At 38.9% G+C, this 20,056-nt stretch overlaps 1 protein-coding gene across 1 annotated transcript in view; it reads right to left on the bottom strand.

Moving 5' to 3' along the window:
• The window catches only part of TTN (titin), a 470,266-nt gene that overhangs the window by 148,013 nt on the left and 302,197 nt on the right, over nucleotides 1-20,056 (bottom strand). Inside the window, exons 182-201 of the mRNA XM_030210848.1 lie at nucleotides 18,332-18,458; nucleotides 16,585-16,727; nucleotides 15,845-15,968; nucleotides 12,961-13,227; nucleotides 12,496-12,593; nucleotides 12,197-12,365; nucleotides 11,837-12,103; nucleotides 9,393-9,662; nucleotides 8,669-8,947; nucleotides 8,171-8,579; nucleotides 7,954-8,078; nucleotides 7,582-7,848; nucleotides 5,326-5,595; nucleotides 4,939-5,238; nucleotides 4,532-4,834; nucleotides 2,676-2,863; nucleotides 2,450-2,564; nucleotides 2,023-2,307; nucleotides 1,502-1,653; nucleotides 315-462 (exon numbers count right to left, since the gene is read on the bottom strand). Coding sequence (XP_030066708.1) covers nucleotides 315-462; nucleotides 1,502-1,653; nucleotides 2,023-2,307; nucleotides 2,450-2,564; nucleotides 2,676-2,863; nucleotides 4,532-4,834; nucleotides 4,939-5,238; nucleotides 5,326-5,595; nucleotides 7,582-7,848; nucleotides 7,954-8,078; nucleotides 8,171-8,579; nucleotides 8,669-8,947; nucleotides 9,393-9,662; nucleotides 11,837-12,103; nucleotides 12,197-12,365; nucleotides 12,496-12,593; nucleotides 12,961-13,227; nucleotides 15,845-15,968; nucleotides 16,585-16,727; nucleotides 18,332-18,458 — 4,306 coding nt within the window. The remainder of the gene's footprint in view (nucleotides 1-314; nucleotides 463-1,501; nucleotides 1,654-2,022; nucleotides 2,308-2,449; nucleotides 2,565-2,675; nucleotides 2,864-4,531; nucleotides 4,835-4,938; nucleotides 5,239-5,325; nucleotides 5,596-7,581; nucleotides 7,849-7,953; nucleotides 8,079-8,170; nucleotides 8,580-8,668; nucleotides 8,948-9,392; nucleotides 9,663-11,836; nucleotides 12,104-12,196; nucleotides 12,366-12,495; nucleotides 12,594-12,960; nucleotides 13,228-15,844; nucleotides 15,969-16,584; nucleotides 16,728-18,331; nucleotides 18,459-20,056) is intronic.

The following is a 20,056-nucleotide window of genomic DNA, read 5'->3' as shown; positions in this document are numbered from 1 at the left end:
TTTCTCTGGCCTATTCATTCAAGCTGAACAACCTCTTCCTCCATTCCAACCAAATTTAAGAATGCAACATTTTCTGGCATCCATTCATGTAAACAGAGTCACTCATCCTTGAAAGGATACATAGACATTTTCACAGCAATTTATTTAGCTAGACTTGTTACAATGTAAGAAATTCTTGTAGCTTTATAGCTTAACAGCAATAAGGTCACGTCGATACCAGAAGGTGTTTTTAGCGAGACTGCAATCCCTCTAAATATATCTTGCTAGAATTACATCACTTGCAAGAATTACTGAAATACCATGAAAGAACTTACTGGCTGGTGCTGACATATTTACAGGTTCATCAATGTAAGCAGGCTCTCCTGGCCCACATTTGTTGCAAGCTGAAACCCGGAATAAATATTCCTTCCCTTGGATGAGATCAGGAACAGTGAACTCTTGGTCAAGAACACCATCCATAACCTGTGAAAAACGATGTGGTGCAAATTCATTACAACATTTTTGACACTGGAAGAAGAGGAATTAACACTACTAAAGTGCATTAAGCTCTAATGCATGGGAAGAACAGGCTACTGCAAAACACATTGAAGTGTTTTGTGGTAATTTGCCTGTTAGCTACATTTGAAGTATATTCTTGGCAGGGGGCATGACATGGGTGGAGAATGGGTGTGGAAACAATATCCAGCTAGCAAGCTCCAATTAGTCTGTGCTATCTGGATAATGTGACGTTAACATGTGAGCACTTTGCGCTTCCTAAATAGGAGGTGATAAGTGCTCCAGTGCTCCAATGTAACTTTTTTCCTTGTAACATGTTCTAATGATAAAATTAGTGAGCAACTGAAAAATTACAAAATAGAAAATGGTCAGTAATAGTGTCATGTTGAATCTGGGCTTAGCAATCACTAAATCCCTGCATTAGGCCAATGTCTGCCACATTTTTGTAAAAGGGCCCCTTCATCTTTTACAAGGTACCATGTTAGAGATTCCAGTTTTCTCTGGGACCAACGTGGCTGCTAGAACTTTAGGAGCCCCTTTACTAAGCTGCGTAAGGCTCTACGTGTGCCCAACATGCGCCAAAATGGAGTTACCACCTGGCTACCATGTGGCTCCAGCAGTAACTTCATTTTTGCCGTGCATCCAATACACATGGCTGAAAAATAATTTTTATTTTCTGCTGTGCTTATCGAACGCGCGTCAAGTGGCATTTGGGTCTCGTAGGTCATTACCGCCCGGTTACAATGTGAGATTTTACCACTAGGTCAATGGCTGGCGGTAAGGTCTCAGACCCAAAATGCACATGAGGCCTTTTTTACAGGTGCGCTGAAAAATGATTCTGCGCATGCCCAAAACCGACGCCTACACTACTGCAGACCATTTTTCAGCTCACCTTAGTAAAAGGACCCCTTAGATATTTTGTTTTCAAAATAATTAGCCAGCTATATAAAATAATTTGAGCAGAAATATCACACTTATCAAAAAGTAACTGCAACTGAAATGTCACCTTAGCCCATGTCTTGCGGGCCACTTCACGTTTTTCAATGAGATAGCCAGTTATTGGACTTCCTCCATCATTCTCTGGTGCTTCCCAGGACAAATGCACGGTGTTTCTGGTTATATCTCCAACTTTCAAGTCTCTTGGTGCACTTGGGCGAGCTACAGATGTTATATAAAATTATCTACATCAGTATTTGGAGTTATATAAAGGATTTTTGAAACGGAAAAATGAACTTGCTTATAGCTGGTAAAACTCATGTAATCATTTATAGAACAATGACTACACAAGCAAATGAAATAAATCTCATCTACTTAAAATTAGTTAATTCTACATGATAAATTTAAACTTTAAATAGGCAAGTTCTAATCCATAAAGAAGGCACTCATAAAATATTTACTTAAAACCAGATTCACTCATTCTTCATAAAACACTCAAGGGAGGTCATTTTAGAAGGTTTGCCCTGATTTATCTTATTTATATATTAGTTTGCATTAGTACCCATGCACTATCAAATCAGGGAAACTTACCAATTACATTGACATCAATTTCTCCTGAAATGAAACCAGCTATATTTTCTAGTTCTACTTTATAGATGCCTTTATCAGGACGTTCACTTGGAGAAATAACCAAGCTTGCAAATGCTGCATTAGTGTCTATTTTCACACGGTCATTGTTTTCCAGAAGTTTTCCATGCACAGACCACTTTGCAGTTGGCACAGGGTATCCAGTAATAGGAACGTGGATTTTGAGAGGCTCTGGGACAATAACTTCTAGTCCATCTTTGAATGCATCCAAATCCAAGGTGGGTGCCGCTGGAACAGAAAATTGAAATATTTGTAGCCAGAATACTTTGCTCCAACAGTAAAAGTCTTTGTAATAAATAAGTTCAAATTAAGTTGTATGTTACATGGCTAAATAGATAAATGAAAGCATAGCAAATAACACATTCCTTACCAGGGGAGTCATCTGCAAATAATGGCCCAAGGACATCAGCAGGATCAGAGATGCCTGCTGCATTTTCTGCGCAGACTCTGTAATAATAGCTGACTCCTGGTTTCAAACCTGTCACCTAGAAAAGGAAAAAAGCATGCAGAGTCATTTATATATATAAAAAAAAAACCCCAGTGGTTAACGCTGTGAACACATAGGGGTGGTCTTGTTTAAGAATGATTTATCCTACCTTATATGTAAGATGAGGGACGAGACGTGTATTACAACGTATCCATTTGTCTGTTCCCTCTTCACAACGTTCAACGATATAACCTAGTATAGGACTTCCCCCATCTTTAAGGGGTGGTTCCCATGTAAGCTGAACAGTTGACTTAGTCTGGTCAGCATAATCAAGGTTAATGGGAGGGCTTGGTTTTTCTGTGGAGAAATCAAAGATATCATATTTTAGTAGATACAAAAATATAATTTGATTCTCAGTAGATTAAACTACACTACTAGTTGTGCAAATTCCTATCCATAACAGAACACACATATTTTTTCATTCCTAGTTCTGCTAAAATGAAAAGAATTAACAGATCTGACCTTTTAGCAATCTTAATCAAAATGTTAATATTCTATTGCCTTCTCACAATAATATAAAGCTAAACTATTGTTAGATTGTCTTTACATTTGCATGACATATTTTTAGACAGAGTGAAAATATAAAATTTAGGGGCACTTTTTCCAAGCCACTCTAAAACATGGCCTGTGCTATCCCTAGCACGGGTCTTTCCCACGCACTGAGGCCACTTTTAGTGTGGTGGTAAAATGGTCCCAATTTTTCATTTTTCCTCTTAATGGCCACATGCTGATTTTCCCATTAGTTTATGGCCATTGGCATGTGAGCCCTTACCACCACCTATTCTGTTGGTGGTAAGGGCTCACATGCAAGCTATGCGCTAATCTGTTAGCATGTAACGCTGTAGCTGTGCCAACCGACTAGCGCAGAACACATCTACTCTCCACCCCCAGACCCATGACCAATGCTAAAGAATAGATTCTATTTTTAGCACATAAGTAGCGTGCGCCAATCCCCAAATTACCACGGGATGCCTAAGCACTCCCTGCGAAAGTGTTTTTTAACCTGTGGTAAGCATGCGTTAAAAAATGCTACAGTTGATTCAATCAAACTAGGGTGATATTCAAAAGCATTTATGAAGCCAGCATCAGGTGAGTTTTAACAAATGCTCCTGGCAGTTATATAATCAAAGGTTATGCAGCTAAAGTGGGGAGAGGCTTGCGGTGGGTTGGGGCCAAAAGGTATGCAGTAAAAATGAAGTGGGATTGGAGCAGGCCAGGGCTGGACCAAAAGTTATACCAAACATGGCAAAATGTAGTCTCTCCCCATTTAACTTATGAATTCATGTCTGAATGGTACTGGCACTTCAGCATTCAGACTTAAATGCTTATCTCGTCTGAAAATCTGCACAGATTTCAGGATATGCATATCAGTTCTCCTAAAGATCTTTTAAAGGCCCATTTACTAAGCTACATTAAGGGGCTAATGTATGCCTAATATAGCTTAAAATGGTTCTCAGGCTTCCTGTGGCAAGTGTCAGTTTAGTATGTGCAAATCAATGTGCTATAAAAAGTTTCTATTTTTTGGGAGGGAGCATTCCAGCACTATACAGTTAGCATAGCTACATTACCAAGCCCTAACTGGTTAATGCAGGATTACCATGTAAGCCTTTACCACATAGAAAATGGTGGTGGTAAGGGCTCATGTAGTAATTTTAAATTTTAAATGGCCGCATGCTAATGGCAACATTAGCACATGGCCATTAATACAAAAAATGTAAAACTGGCCATTTTACGGCTGTTGCAAAAATGGTCTTCGCGCAAGGACATGCTAAGGCCACTTTCTACCACAGCTTAGTAAAAGGGCCCCATAGTTTAACTTGGACTGTCTCTTCATGTTCAAGTGTACAGCGCTGCGTACGTCTAGTAGTGCTATAGAAATGATAAGTAGTAGTAGTATAGTTGCTATCTGACAGATTTTAACTATAATGTAAAAGTTGCATTTCATTAATTCTGATATGTACTAACCAATTGGATCCATAATTTTCACAGAACGAGTAGCAGCACTTGGTTTACCAACTCCAACCTGGTTTTCTGCTCTCACTCGGAAAATGTATTCCTTGTTTTCTACGACATCAGTCACGGTAGCAGTTAGTTCATCTGGTTTGGTTGTAAGAGCTGTGTCCCATTTGGTAGATGTTCTATCACGTAATTCAATAATGTAAGCAGTGATTTCCGTGCCACCATCATACTCTGGAGGTTCCCAAGTAAGTGTGGCACCAAACCTATTCACATCAGTAACATCTACGTTCAGAGGAGGACCTGGGACATCTGAAGATTAAGAAAATTCATATATTATCTATTAAGAAGAAAAGGCCGAGAAAACAAGAAACAATAATGTAATAATAATGAAACATTTCTTAAAGATTGTTTACCAAATTTGCTTCTTGCTTCAACAGGTCTGTCGGTTTCTACTGGTTCCCCAGTGCCCACTCTATTTCTGGCGCTGACACGGAATAGATATTCTGCTCCTTTCTGAAGTCCTGTGACAGTATATTCACAACTATCTGCATGATCGGTAGCTAAAATCCAAGTCTTGCGTTTAATATCACGTCTCTCAACAACATAGCCTAGGATTTTACTGCCACCATCACTTTCTGGTTCTTGCCAAGCAAGGCTCACTTCACCATCATATGTTTCAGTTACTTCTAAGTTTCTAACTGGACCTGGCACATCTGAAATACAAGTGAAAAAATATTTTATAATCCACACCATTCTTGTTTCTACCATGGTTTGCAAATTTTAGGAAACCATTAGCTTACCGATCACATCCAGATTAATGAATGCCTCAGCCTTCCCATGTTTGTTTTTGAGAATAATCTTGTATCTTCCTTTATCAGTTTTCTTTGCATCAAAAATTCTGAAGCTGCTTTCAGTTGGTGTTGTGTCAATATGCAGATCAGGTAGGATTTCATCTTCTTTCAACCACTCCGCTTCTGCTCTTGGGTAGGCGTCATATGGTACAGACATTGTCAAAGACTTTCCAACATCTACCACAAGGTTCTGATCTGCGGTCTTGATTTTTGGTGCCGCTAGTAAATAGAATTTTTATATGAGTAATTGTATTTGTGTTGAAATATTTTATTTAAAATCTTACATAGTAAAGGGTCCTTTTACTAAGGTGCATTAATAGATTTAGCACGTGTTAACAATTAGCATGTGCTAAATGTTGTGAAGCCCATCGTATAAGTATGGGCTGCATGGCACTTAATGCATACTAATTCATTAGTGTGTGATAAATCTATTAGCGCACCTTAGTAAAAGGACCCCTAAATACATGAAAATCAGAAATATGGGGGGGGTCTATATTCACAACCATGTTATGCAGTTGACCTGTAAAACATAAATTTTGGCCAAGTTACTATATAGTCAAAATTAATACGGTTTAAACTGGACAGGATTTGGGAAAGGCCAGGGTGGAGCAAAAACATGTATGGAACAGAACCTGTACAGGTAACATTTATGTGTAAAAAGTTACCTGTACAAATTCTGATGCAGAAACAGAAGGTAAAATTTTATATGGGTAAGATATTTGTATTAAGTTTTATGTGTATATTCAGAGATGGCACTTATAGATACTACTGATGAGTATGCATATAACTTTATATGGACATCTTATCTGTATGAAGTTATTTGGATAGTGATGCACGAAAATTTAACCTCATTAGGTTTGTATATATTGTACCAGTCTTTCTAAAGTTCTAACAATATATGGCCCTCTTGAAGATTTATTTTGGCAACCTCTGTGATCACCATTTGCTTCACTGTTGTCAATCATAAGTCAATACCTTAAGTTGCATAAAACTACAAGATAACATAGATTGTCAGGGCTCATGAGCGATGATTCATTTTCTTTAAATGAAACAGAATTGGGAATAAAGATATCATAATGTATGCTAGAAGAGTTTATGAATCTACGGTAAATTTTTAAAAAGGCAAGCATTAGAATCGGATTTTTATGGAATTTGTGACTTTTTCAATTTGACAGGAGATTAGAGCAAAGCACTGTGAATTTAGCCATTTCTTGAAATATAAGTTCCAATCCCTGCTCTCCCAGTGACTCTCTATGTAACCTTGTGGAAATATATCTTTGTTCCTTATTTTACCCAATTGTCACTGGATAGTAATACTAGTCATAATAGCCATTCTCAAAATCACAAGTATTGTTCATTATATTATGCCCTTTTTACAATTATCCATTCAGTCTAAGCACTATAACTGAGAAGGTAGTTACCTGTGAAACTGGTATGTTTATATTTGTAAATGTAAGGAATAATGGGGATCCTTGTTTGGATAAAATAAGTCAGAACCTTTCTTTCTATTTTCAATTTAAATACTAAATTATGTGACTCTTAAACATTTGAATTACAATACATTGTGTAGGATCTATCTATTTCTGTTACCTCTGTCTCCTGATCTATTTAGAAAGCACTAACTTTAACATATATTTTAAGAGTTGGCTTAATGTAACCTTTTCTTTCTTTCCACCCTTTCTTCACTCCCAGAGCTGTCTGAAAGTAAAGGAGAGGGGATAGGGGTGGTGGAAAGAATGTAGGGAGTGGTAAGGACAGGAAATGGGGGAGATGAAAGCTCAGAACACAGATGATGAGTGGAAGATGGGGCAACAGAGGCCAAGGTTGAGATATGGGAAAAGGACATAGAGAAAGGATTGATGACAAAATTGTATGGAGAACCTGTGCAGAGGTGATAAGATAAAAAGAAGGAGGGAAGTGGGAAGGGAGGACCAGAAGAACGGTTGAAAGGGGTGGCAGAGGGACTGAAAACATGGGGCCAGCAGAAGCACATTTCCAGGGTAGGTATTAGAAAGCAGTCCAACCTTAACGATCAGCACTGTGGTGCCAACTGTGAGTCAACACTAAGTATTGTGGAGCTATATGCAGCACTTAGAATCATAGACACTAAAGTAGAGCGGATCAGTACCGGCCATGCATTCTTTTTATATACTAGGCATACAAGGAATTCTTTAAAAAAATAAACATTGATATTACTAAACTTACCTGCTAATTCAAGTTTTGCTCTGGCTTCTTTATCCTTGGCAATAAATCTGTATTCACCTTGGTCACGAGGTTTGATCTCACACACCTGTAACCTATGAACTTTTCCTTCACTCATCATCTGATGTTTATCACCCTGAACTATGATCATGTTATTTCTTAACCATTTGACTTCCACTCCATCTTTATTCAGTTCAGCTTCAAAGATCACATCAGAGCCTGGAGGTTCAAAGGCATCTAGTGGTGGTCGGATGATCTCAATAGGGATTTCTGTAGAGAGAAAACAAAATAAATACCCAAGTGATTAGTATTTGCTGAATACAGCAATGCATACATTATAGAAATGTGGACAATATTCAAATGTACTGCATTTACCCTCAACGAAAAGTCTTGCTCTGGATCTCCTGTCATCTACTCCACAAGAATATTCACACTCATCTTCTGGTCTGCAATCTTTTATAATTAATCTGTGCAAACTGCCATCTTTTTCAAACTGATACCTTCAGTAGAAAAACAGATTTAAATTAGACATCTAACAAGACAATTAAATGAAATAAATATCTGAAAAGTCAAACAATGAAAGTGCACATACTTTTTGCCCTCTCTGATTTCTCTTCCATTTCGGTACCATTTCACATTGGCTCTCTCTTTGGAAAGTTGGCAGGAGAAGATAGCGTCCTCAAATTCAATGACAGTCTGATCCTGAAGATGTTCAATGAAGTCTGTAGGAGCTTCTGTAATAATGAGTTCTGCAACAGATTTGTCTTGTCCAGCAATGACAGTATATTCACCTTCATCCATAAAGCTACAGTCTTTAATGATAAGAGTGTGTTTGTATTTGTCCACTTTATACAAAACACGTCGGTCTAGTGGAACTTCTTGACCATTCTTCATCCACTTTAAAGTGGCATTGAGGAGATTCACTTTGCAGGTGAAAGATACAGACTTCTTCTCCATTGTTTCAATGTCTTCAAGAGGCTCGACAATCCTAAGCTCCTCCTCTGAAAGGGTAAAATAAATATTGGTAAGTTCCTTTATGTAATTATGAAAGTAATAGAAGATTGCAGGCAATACAAGGAAAATTGCTTACCCAGTATTGTTAAGGTGGCGGAACACTTAACGTGTTCACCCCTGTGATTTGTCAGCGAGACGGTGTAATTTGCTTGGTCATCCATTTGTGCATCTCTAATTCTGAGAGTGTAAACCAAATCTTTGTGGACCATGACATATTTTGGACTGTCAAAGATTGATTCCTCGTTTTTGAACCACTTAGCTTTGGCACCTTCTGTGTTGACTTCACAGTTGAAGACAAGTTCCTGTCCCTCTTTAACATACTGGTCCTTAATAGGCGTTATAATCCTAAGTTTTTCTGTAAAGAAAGGGCAAGTATAAATGTAAGCCCTGCGTTCATAAAATGCGATATAAAAAAATTTTGGACTACATCAAACTGCCCAAACTGTGAAATTTGCCACAGTGATCAAAGAAAATGTATGAATATGTTTTTGCTTTGATTACTGTGCAATCAAAAAGCAATTGCACAAATTTGTGCATGTCTTTCTCCAAAGCAAAACTACATGCAGTTTTGATTATCCAGAACTACATGCACAGTTTTCTCTCCCTACTTAATGCCACCCCCCAGCAATGCTTCCTAAAAATCTGGGTAAAAATATACATGTTGGTGACACATGCATGTACATTTACCCATATACAGTTTGAACAATAATCGTAAAGCCCATTTCCACATTTACCTGTGAAAATGGGCTCTCTGATTATTGCCCTTCAAGTGCACAAATTCACATAGTAGCAGTAATTACCAATCACTGTTAATTGAGCGGGTGCTTTGGAAGCTGCGACCATAGCAGCGTACGTTCCTTCATCCTCTTTTGGGATGCAATCCTTAATAGCCAAGGTTCTCTTCTTGCCGTCAGAAATGATGTCATATTTATCACCAGACTCAAGTATGGTATCACCCTTCAGCCATTTAACTTCATAGGTGTCTTTAGATACTGTACAGACAAATTCTGCTTTATCACCTTCAAGTACTTCTAGATTCTGAGGTCGAGTAATAAATTCTGCAGCAAGTTCTGGAAAAAGAGGTTGGGAAAAGAAAACAGTTACACCATGTTTCATTTCAGTGTACTAAGAAAAGATATGCAATATTTTGCCTTTTTGCCCCTCAGCCCTACATTCAGCCCATGGAGCTGCTATCCGTGAATGTTCAATGATCCTATCGGGAGATTACTGCTGAAAGTTCTACAGACCACCCTGATGCTACTCAGATAGTGCTGGAGCAGAGCATGGGTGTTAACTTAACTCTATGGATACTCAGCAATTTTCAGCCATAAGGCAGTTTATTTATTTATTTGTTGCATTTGTATCCCACATTTTCCCACCGATTTGCAGGCTCAATGTGGCTTACATTATGCCGTAATGGCGATCGCCATATCGGGGATGAGAAATACAACGTGATATTGCTTTAGAGTTCATAAGTGACAGAGTAGAATAAGCATTCAACTATGAAGAGTTCAATTCCGGAATGAGAAATAAAGTGGAATTGCGTTAAGGTTCCTTGGTGAGGACAGCAAAAAGGCTGCCCCAACTAAAACTATATATGGCTATCTAGATAGTGGCTGAATATTGCCACTGGTGGGGGTAATTTCTATACGCCACCTAAAGTTAGATACAGGGATGAACAGCACTAAGCACAAACTCCATATGGGCAATTGTGTGTGCAACTGTCTTTGTATAATACTAGCATAAGTCTGCAGTTATGTGCCTAATTTAGGTGCAAGCACTTCCAGTAGCTCAATGGCTACTGTAAATACTCATACCTAACTGTAGCCAGTGAGGCGTGTAACTGATAGCATTCTATAATATGTGCACATAAGTGCTAGGCATGCCCCTGAACACCCCCCCTTGCAGCTGTGCACTATGGATTTTGTGTGCACAGGGGCCCTTTTACGAAAGGGTTGCTGCGTGGCAACCCGGAACTACTGCCAGCCCAACGCAGCCGCAGGTGGTAGTTCCAACTCGAGCATGCATCATTTTCTGCATGCCAGAAAATATTTTTGTTATTTTTACCTTGGCACTAACCCGGAGGTAATCAGGCAGTGCTGCATGCTGCTCGGTTACCACCAGGGTACAGCGGGAGCCCTTACCGCCACCTCAATGGGTGATGGTAAGTGCTCCCCACTGCATGGCCATGCAGTAAGAGTAATCTTACCACATGATCATTTTATTTTTAGGGGCTTTTTACCCACTGGGCTCTGGCGCATGGGAAAAATGGTCCCCGCCGCTACCGCAGCACCCTTTTTACCCCAGCTTGGTAAAAGGACCACACATTTTGTAGAATAACAACTAAAGACAATTACGCATGTAACAGCTTATTAGTGCCAATTAGCACCTATTTTAGCCAATTATTTATTTATTTATTTATCAGGATTTATTTTCCACCTTTTTGACAGAATTCACTCAAGGAGGTGTACATACTGTAATTGGTTGTTAATGCCAATTAGCAGCTTGTTTATTTATTTATTTATTTATTGCATTTGTATCCCACATTTTCCCATCTATTTGCAGGCTCAATGTGGCTTACATAGTAACCGTGGTGGCGATCGCCAGTTCCGGTATAACAGATACAGTGATATTGTAGTAAGGTTCATGTGTGACAGACACATTAGGAAATAAGTAGGAAGGGTTGAGTTATGTCCAGTTCGAGTATTAGTTTCATTGTGTTGTTAATCAAGTTACTGCCTTAACTCTATAATTGCATGTGCATCTTTGAGCTTACAACTTTATTGAATCAGGGAATATCTGTATAGCTAGCATCAGTCACTGCTTATTTATGTGAATAGAAGAGCTGAATGCTGTGGCTGCATTTAAAACAAACACTGGCTGCGGCATTTGAATATTAACCCTCATGTTTTTAATTTCTCAGCAATCTCTGCAGCTTCTTCCTTCCCCAGATGGCATTCCTGAGCAATGCAGAGAACCCAAGTTGGCCTGAGTTCTGAAGGGGAACCACCTCTAAGGCAAACCCTTCAGTGTCTCTTATTGAATGCCAGGGTCTGTCATAATAGTGGCAGCAGTCTTCTCTTGCTCTCCGTGACAGAGTGCTCCTCTTTTAAAGCATGCCAAAGCCTATCCAATCTTGAGGCAGCTCACCTTGCAACACCATGGACTGACCACAGATATGGCCTTATAAAAGGTGTTTCTATGCCTTATTTTAGAGATTTATATACAAAATTCATTCTCTTACCTTTTACACTGAGGTTGGCACTCGTGCGAGAACTTGGAAGTCTACAATTGTATTCACCAATATCATCAGGATTAATGTTCTGAATAACCAGAATTCTCTTTCTTCCATCTACAATCTGTTCATATCTTCCAGCATCTGGCAATTCCTCATCACCTTTATACCAAATCACATCTGCATTGGGTTTGGATACTTCACAAATGAACTTCACAGTATCAGTTTCGGTCGCTTCAATATTCTTCAGATTTTTGGTAAAAACAGCTTCCTCTTCTGCAAAGAGAAGCAAAGAAGCACATAACTAAAACGGTTACCATTTTGTCTTTATATAGAATAGATAGAAGAGTTGGTTTTTTTTCCTCTTACCAATTACAGTAAGCAAGCCAGAAGTTCGAGCTGTTCCTGACTCACATACATATTCTGCTTCATCATCAAATACACTTTTGCTGACTACCAGGATACGCTCTGCACCTTTAGATATGATATCATATTTTTTGCCCTTTTTGATTTCAACACCATCCTTAAACCACCGAACCTGCATTTTAAAAACAGTGAAATTGCAGTGTTAGAATTTTTCTGAGAAAATAAATTGCCATCTTAAATCATAAATCTTGAAGAAATATTTGTAATAAATTATTACAGTTTGCAGCAAAATGTTTACTGACCTTGGCATTTTCACGAGAAATTTCACACTCAAACCGAGCAGTCTCTTTTTCCTTAACTACAAGATCAGTAAGAGGCTTTGTAAACTCAACACGAAGTGCTGAAAGAAAAAAAAAGTACTCACGTTAAAGTTGAAACTATTTGTGTGAGATGCTGGCCAACAAGTTTCAACAGCTGAACACAATGGGGCAAATTTTAGAACCCTTAGGTGCATTTACATGTATAAAAAGCAAATTTATACCTGCAAACTGGCATGTACATATAAGTAGTGATTTTAGAAAACAGATTACTTATGCATTTAAACAATAGCATGCAAGAATTAAAGGAAGGATGTTCTAGGTTAGCCTTCCTGGTATATGCATATACTGTAGTTTAGAATGGCAATACAAGTACACCTCAAAAGTTTACTTGTTGACATTAATACCTGCTTAGAGTCAGGCATTACCCTTGTTTGCTATTGTACTTACGTTCTACGTTCAGGAAACCAGAAGTCTTGAAATCCTTGGCATCACATGTGTACATTCTAATGTCATCCAGTGTGCAGCCACGAATAATAAGTTTTCTGACTCTACCATCAGCAATGATGTCATATTTCTTTGTCTTGTGAATTTCTTGACCATTTCTGAACCACCTAACCTCTGCATTTGGTCTGGATACCTCACACTCCAGTATAGCAGTAGCTTCCTCTTCTACTGTTTGGTCCTCAAGCGGTTTAGTAAATTCAACAGGAGGTTCTGAAAAAGAGAATATGTGTTTTTGTTTTTAAATAAAATAATTTAAGCTATATATGCAAGCTCAGAAGTTACCATAGAAACCTATATATATATATATATATATATATATATATATATATATATATATATATATATATATATATATATATATATATATAACTATGAACAATGAATAGAATGAACAGGCATTACAATGGCTTCAGCTCCGGCAAGAATGATCCTATGTGCAATAACTGTGAGTCCATTTAAAAAGTTGTTTATTGCCAGGCAATTGGGCAACTATGACCTCCTATACAAGCAACAGTAAAACTACATTTTCACAGACTGACTTTAACCTCCAGAGGCCATCTTGAAATTAACTCAAAAAAAAAAAAAACATTTGCACTGATTTCTTTAGAAACCTAAACATTATTCTGGTACAAGAATATATTGATGAAAAAGAATATTTCTGGTGAATCAGATGTGACTGATGTTACAGATCCATCTGTTTCCAAGTGGCCAGTAACATGACAGACCATCTGTAACCAACGCAAGATTATAAAAAACACTGTATACTGCAGAATTTAACCAGAATTCCCCTCTTATGAAGAATTCTGCATAGGGACAAGGAAGCAGTAGTAGCACTCAAACTGGATTATTCTCTTGCTCTCCTCTCCCATCCTACTACCCCGCCCCCCCATGGAATCTTCAGAGTGCATGTATACTTATGCACACATCCTCCTCCAGTTGATTACAAGCAGAGGAAGAGGAGAATGACTCCATGTCAGGCCACATCCTCTTCTTCTGTCACCGGGTGCTAAATGCAAAATTTGAACCATGGGGCTTTATTTTGTCCTGCATGGTATAAATTTTGCATATAATGGTAAGCAGCAGCAAAGCAACAGAGGGGAAGGATGCAGTCCAATGAGCAGCCGCTTTCCTTCTTTTCCACTTGTGATCAGTGCTGGACCAGGGACTGGGAGGAGGGTGTGAGCATGTGAGTCCAAATGGAGGTGCCAAAGGGGTAGAAGAGAGGGAGATAGAGATGGGTGCCTGTTTGTTGCTGAGGGGGAAAAGGTGGGGGAAAAGTAGAGAGAGCTGGGTGTCTAAGCCATTGGAGTGGACAGGGAGAGAGAGCTAGTGCCTGTGTGCTGAAAGGGGAAAGGGGAAGGAAGTGTGCTGGGTGTCTGTGTGCTGGGACAGGACGCAGCGGTAAGGGAGAGCGCTGGGTGTTTATGATGGTGTGCAGGAGCTGAGGAAATATGTGCATGAAGGGAAGAGAGAGAAAGCTGGAGAGATGTATGGAGTGATTCAGTTATGGTGAATGGTCATTGGGAGACAGCTTGGGGTGTATGCCCCAGGAAAGTATATGGGGTGTGGTCACTGAGAGAGAACTATGGGGGTATATGCTGTGGTGTGTTTTGGGGGACATTGATTGAGAAAGAGTTATGGGAGTATCTTCCAGAGGAGGGAGGGTTGAGAGAGATAGCTATGGGTATGTGCTGGGGGAAGACTGAGAGAAAGATATGGAGTAGTGGGTGTGCAGAGGCAGGGACTGAGAAACAGAGGGATGGAGAGAGAATTGAAGAGGAGTCTTGTTAAGGGATAGGGAAAGAGAGAAAGAAAGTTGTGGGTATCCACTCTAGAAAGGGGGCAGAAATACTGGGGACTGAACCAGGAGTTGCAGGAAGGGAGATCATCTAGGGAGGAGGTTAAAGTTAGTTGGTGCATGAGACTGCTAGTGGGGAATGCAACTTGAACAAAGAGAAATCTGGGGGGTGGGGTAAGGCTTGGGGCATGGAGAAGCCATGTCTTTAGAATGAAGGAATTCTATAAAAAAGTAATTACAATTACGAGCTCCTTTTACTGAGCAGCGGTAGATAGTGGCCTTAGCATGCTCTTACGCAGGTCTTTCTCTCTTGTTAAGGACATATTTACCATAGCTGGAAAATGGCTGACTTTCCATTTTCTCTATTATTTGCCATACACTAATGTTGCCATTAATGCGTGGCCATTATTTAAAAAAGTAGCATGTGAGCACACACCAACACCTATTTTGTAGGGGGTAAGGGCTTATGTGCTAACCCTGTGCTAATCAGCTAGCGGGCAGTAATGTACCTGCACTAACTAATTAGTGCAAAAACACCCACTCTATGCCCCCTTTGTGATAAAATGTTTAAAAAAATGTTATGGTGTGGTAAGCCCTTTCAAACTGCACTAAGAATGCAATAGTGCTTACTGCAGCTTAGTAAAAGGGCCCCAAAGAGTGCAGACCTGCAGAATTCTTACAAACTATGCAGAATTTAAAAACTTTTTGCCCAGGATTTTATTTATTTATGTATTTTTAACGATTTTGTGCAGAATTCCTCTAGCAGTAAGTGTAGGAGATAATTTAACATCTATTTTAACAAAACGTAGTTCACATATGTCATAAAAAATTATATCCTAGGGTATTTACACTGTTCATTCTTTTGGGAAGGTGTAACCAAATGAATTTGTGGATGTGTTATGCTTGATTTCTGAGAACCTCTTCCCTTACTTACAGTTAGTAGTAATAAAGCCTTTATCTGCTATACAACCATTAGCTATTTTCTAATTAACATACATTAAAGGAGGTTTTGAGATTGTTCAGTTTTACCTTTCACAATAAGCTTAGCTTGTGTTTTGAAATCTTTTGCGGTTAGTTTTACTTCACCAGCATCTTTTAACTGAACATCCCGAAGGGTAAGTGTGTGAACTTTTCCTTCAGCACGTGCAACAACCTAAAAAGTCAAGCAAGAATTATTCACACACCCATTAACTACCATTATATGAGAAGTTTTACAAATATATATTGTTGTTGTTGACTTCCCACACTGTAAAACATATTGCTAGCACATTAAGAGGGATTAAAAATAGCTGGTGAGAAATGCTTAGAGGGCAAATCTGGCCAGAGAGTTATCTGGAAGCTATGATCAACTGCCTGAAATGGAATTTGAATCCCTTAATACCTGTATATGCAGAATGTTCTATGCCAGCTATGTATTCAAAAGAGAACAGCTTGGGAAAGGCATCTTATCAAAACCACTAATGGTAGTGATATTAACATTATACTTTCATTACATCATAGAATCAGTTTTTCGTATTTTGTGGTTATAGTGTGATGTTAGACAAATGTGAATATAAAACATTTGTTTCGTTTGCATTTCACAGTATTTAAAAATCCAGTTGAAAAAGAGCATGATCACTCAGCTTGTTTTAATGATAAATGGCTGCCTACGAAATATCACCAATGACATTAGTACTCTCCTACTAATTGAAAAATGGAGGGACAACTCAAATGCATGTTTCGCTTTAAGAAAAAGATACATGAGCAGAGACCTTTTGTGGAAATTTTACCTTATCACTGGGCTCCAGTTTCTGATCTTTCAAGAACCATTCTACTGGGATACCTTCATATGAGAGCTCACAATCAAAGGTAGCTGACTCGCCAGCTGTCACCGTCACGTCCTTTAGGGGCCTCAGCAAGCCAATCACTCGAGCTTTTCCAAGCACAAAAGATATTTTCAGGTTACTTTCTTACTCCCATGAGAGCTGCTGTTCACTGATCTCAAGTGCAACTTCCCCAATAAATCAAAGTACAGTCCTGGAGCTATTTAAAATAGGGCCACTTAGGGAGAGGAAAAGGTCTGGTCATTGGAGACCCTCTATTTGCATATAGCCATTTTCTTGAGATGAAAATGGTCAGCAGTAATTCTGCAAAGCATCTATCTCCCTGCCAATAACCCCATGCCTCTTTCTGCTTAAGGTATGTGCTTTCTAAAAATAAGGTTGGATGAATTGGGTAGGAACAAATGGCATCAACCTGGTTGCACTTACACAAAATGTCAATTTGGTGAACCCTTTTCCTATTGCTAAAATGCCAGCCCTACACTTTCTCCACAATGCTTTACTTTCATAACAAATGATTATGTAAAATCACAATAACAATAATATGTATGAAAACTTCCAGAGGAGTAGTCATGCTAGTCTGGAGGGGCCAAAATAAAGGAACCAAAATAAAATAAATACTCCGTGTACTATAGTGTATATAAATAGGCAGCAATGCATGCACTTGGGTAGAGGGGATGCATGCAGGTGCTGCCGGTTATGGGGCGAGAGAACACACCACTCTCCACTACTGGTGATCATCCTGCCAAAGGATGACAGGGACTTCAAACACTGGAGCTACCCCAATTCTAGCCTCTGCTGCTTTCCAATCCATGTCATCCCTGATCTGACCACCTATTCTAGCGGCATGGTCACATGCTATTATAAGAAGCACAGATATTACTTGAATTCATGAGGCAGATGTGCTGTGAATTTGGCTTGCAATTTATTATTTGTAGTTGAGTTGTTTGTTCTTTCTATTAGACAGCTTGTCATATAGTGGTGGTGGTGGTGGTGGAGGGGGGGGGGGGGGGGGGGGGGGGGATGTTGAACCTCACAGTTAAGAAAGAAAGGGAAAGGTTTTCAAAGTGCCAGCATGTGGGCAAGCCATAGCTTTAGCAGAGGCTGGTAGTAAGGAGCTGTAACAGTTCAGGCTTGCTTACAGCATGGTAAGGCAGGCCTTGAGGTAGGGCCTTGTAACTGGAGGAAAGCCTTGCTACTGAAGAAAATAGGGGCAGCTAGAACAATAGAAGGGAGTGTGAGTGCTGGCACATCCCTTCCAGGAGGTATGCCTGATAATCAACCTTGCTAGTCCTATGAAGGCTTCTACCCAACATAGCAGAAAACCTGGGGGGAGGGGGGGGGGGGCTAGAGACAGAAAGGTGAGGTTCCAGCATGTGTGACTGTAAATCAACCAATAAAGCTGCAATCATTATATCCAATTTGATAAGTAATTTTGATTTATTCTATGGAAGAGGTATGGTATGATGTCATGAGTGGACAAGTTAATAGATTTGATGAATATACTTTATGAACACCATTATGTCCTAGGGTTAAAATAAATTATCTCTGTTTAAAAAAGGGCTACTCCTGGTCAGCATCTACGGCAAGAATAGTGTTTTTAAAATGTTTCAATATGTTTGATTTTTGCATCATTACTGAATCTACCAATACATAATAAAGATAAACTAATTTTGACATACATGAAAACAATTACCTTTAACTCTGAGATGAGCACTGGATTTGGCATTAGCTGCTTGGAAATCAACTCCACCAGCTTGATCCAGTTTGCAATTGTAAAGGATAAGGAAATGCTTTTTGCCTTCTTCTTTAATTTCACACTCCTGTAAAAAGAGATTTGTATAGTGTCAGAAAGAGCATTACAACTTTTCAACATTTTCCAAGTTACACATAAAGCAAGAAATACACAGTCAGCCCCATTTTAGATAGAATGTAAAAATCAGAGTTGATACAACCAGGTCAGGATGTGTACAATTGCAGTAGGATTTGAACGGCACAGAGCCTTTTCTAAAATACATGCAGGAGTGCTTGTTTATTTGCTGGTATGTGCATCAGAAGCAGCCATTTTACAAAGATACATGTTGAAAGTTTGAATGGAGAAACCTTAGCTACTTACATGTGTTAGTACTGACATTTACACATGTATGTTGGTATTTCACAACATACATGTGTATGTCTGCCATTTCACAAACCTACATGTGGTCATGGTGCTAGTAAATAATAGAAGCTGCAATGCTTCACCTCATACGATTCAGAAAGGGAAATGGGGGTCTTGGGGGACAACACCCTTAATCTCTTATGTAAAGGGCAGGGCAAAATGAACAGTTTTGCAAAACATATAAGTGCAAAGGAGCAGCTATAAATCCCATTGTTGAAATATCGGGATATATACCTGTGTTTCCTTTCTGAAGTGGGTTTATTCATATAGATTTTGGTCTTGCCCTAGCCTCCCCCAAACCATGCCCCCTTCTACTCTACAAATAGTAGTTGCATGTGTAGATTGTGAATAGGGCATCTAGAATAAGGGCCAATAAATTGAGTATTACAGGGACAGTCAACCAGTTAGCAATTGGAAAAAAAACCCAAGAAAACTATCTTATCTTAAAAAAGAGTTTAAATTATCAGCATGTACTATTTATTAAGGGGGCCTTTTACGAAACCTTAGCATGTGCTAATGTACATTAGCACATGATAAATGATGTGTGTCTTATTTTATACCTATGGACCCCAAGCGGAATTTAGCGCCTGCTAATATCTGTTAGTGCACACTAAGCTTTAGGGATCTGTCTACTAAGCCATGCTAGCGGCTGTCCGTGCACTAATGCTGACATGGCCCATTGAAAGTGTGTGGCTTAGAAAACTGGAGTGTTAGTAACAGGGCTCTCAAGTGTCCAACAACTGTTCCAAGACATTTAAGAATATTACCATTAACATCCATAATTACACAATCACATATCTGGAAAATTAAAATATTGACACTCACAACTGAAAAATATGGCATCTTCAAAATGACAGGAAAAGGATACATCATTATCAGACTTTAGTGAGGAGTCAGGGGATGCTATCTCAACCAGGGTCAGTTTTTTTTATGTTTTCCTAGGTAAGAGTAATCTGATCTGGATCATTAAAAAACAGAAGTTTCATACTGCGGAGTATCTTTTATTTGCAAGGATATTGTAGGCAGAATTCTGAGACTATTTCCCAATGACTTAGTGTAAGCCAGACTGAATTTTATTTATTTATTTATTTTGCACATTTATACCTCACGTTTTTCCCACTGTTTTGCAGGCTCAAAGTGGCTTACAATGCACTGAATGGTTATTGCCAGATCAGACATGAAATAGTTACAATCAAATTAGATAGAATAGAGGAAGCAGGGAAAGCAGATAACAGGGAAAGGGTAAATGAGTCTAAAATGGTC

Source organism: Microcaecilia unicolor, chromosome 7 (assembly GCF_901765095.1).
Source record: "Microcaecilia unicolor chromosome 7, aMicUni1.1, whole genome shotgun sequence".
In the NCBI taxonomy this organism is placed as follows: domain Eukaryota; kingdom Metazoa; phylum Chordata; class Amphibia; order Gymnophiona; family Siphonopidae; genus Microcaecilia; species Microcaecilia unicolor.
The sequence above is the reverse complement of the archived record's forward strand: the minus strand, read 5'-3'. Positions and strand labels throughout refer to the sequence as shown.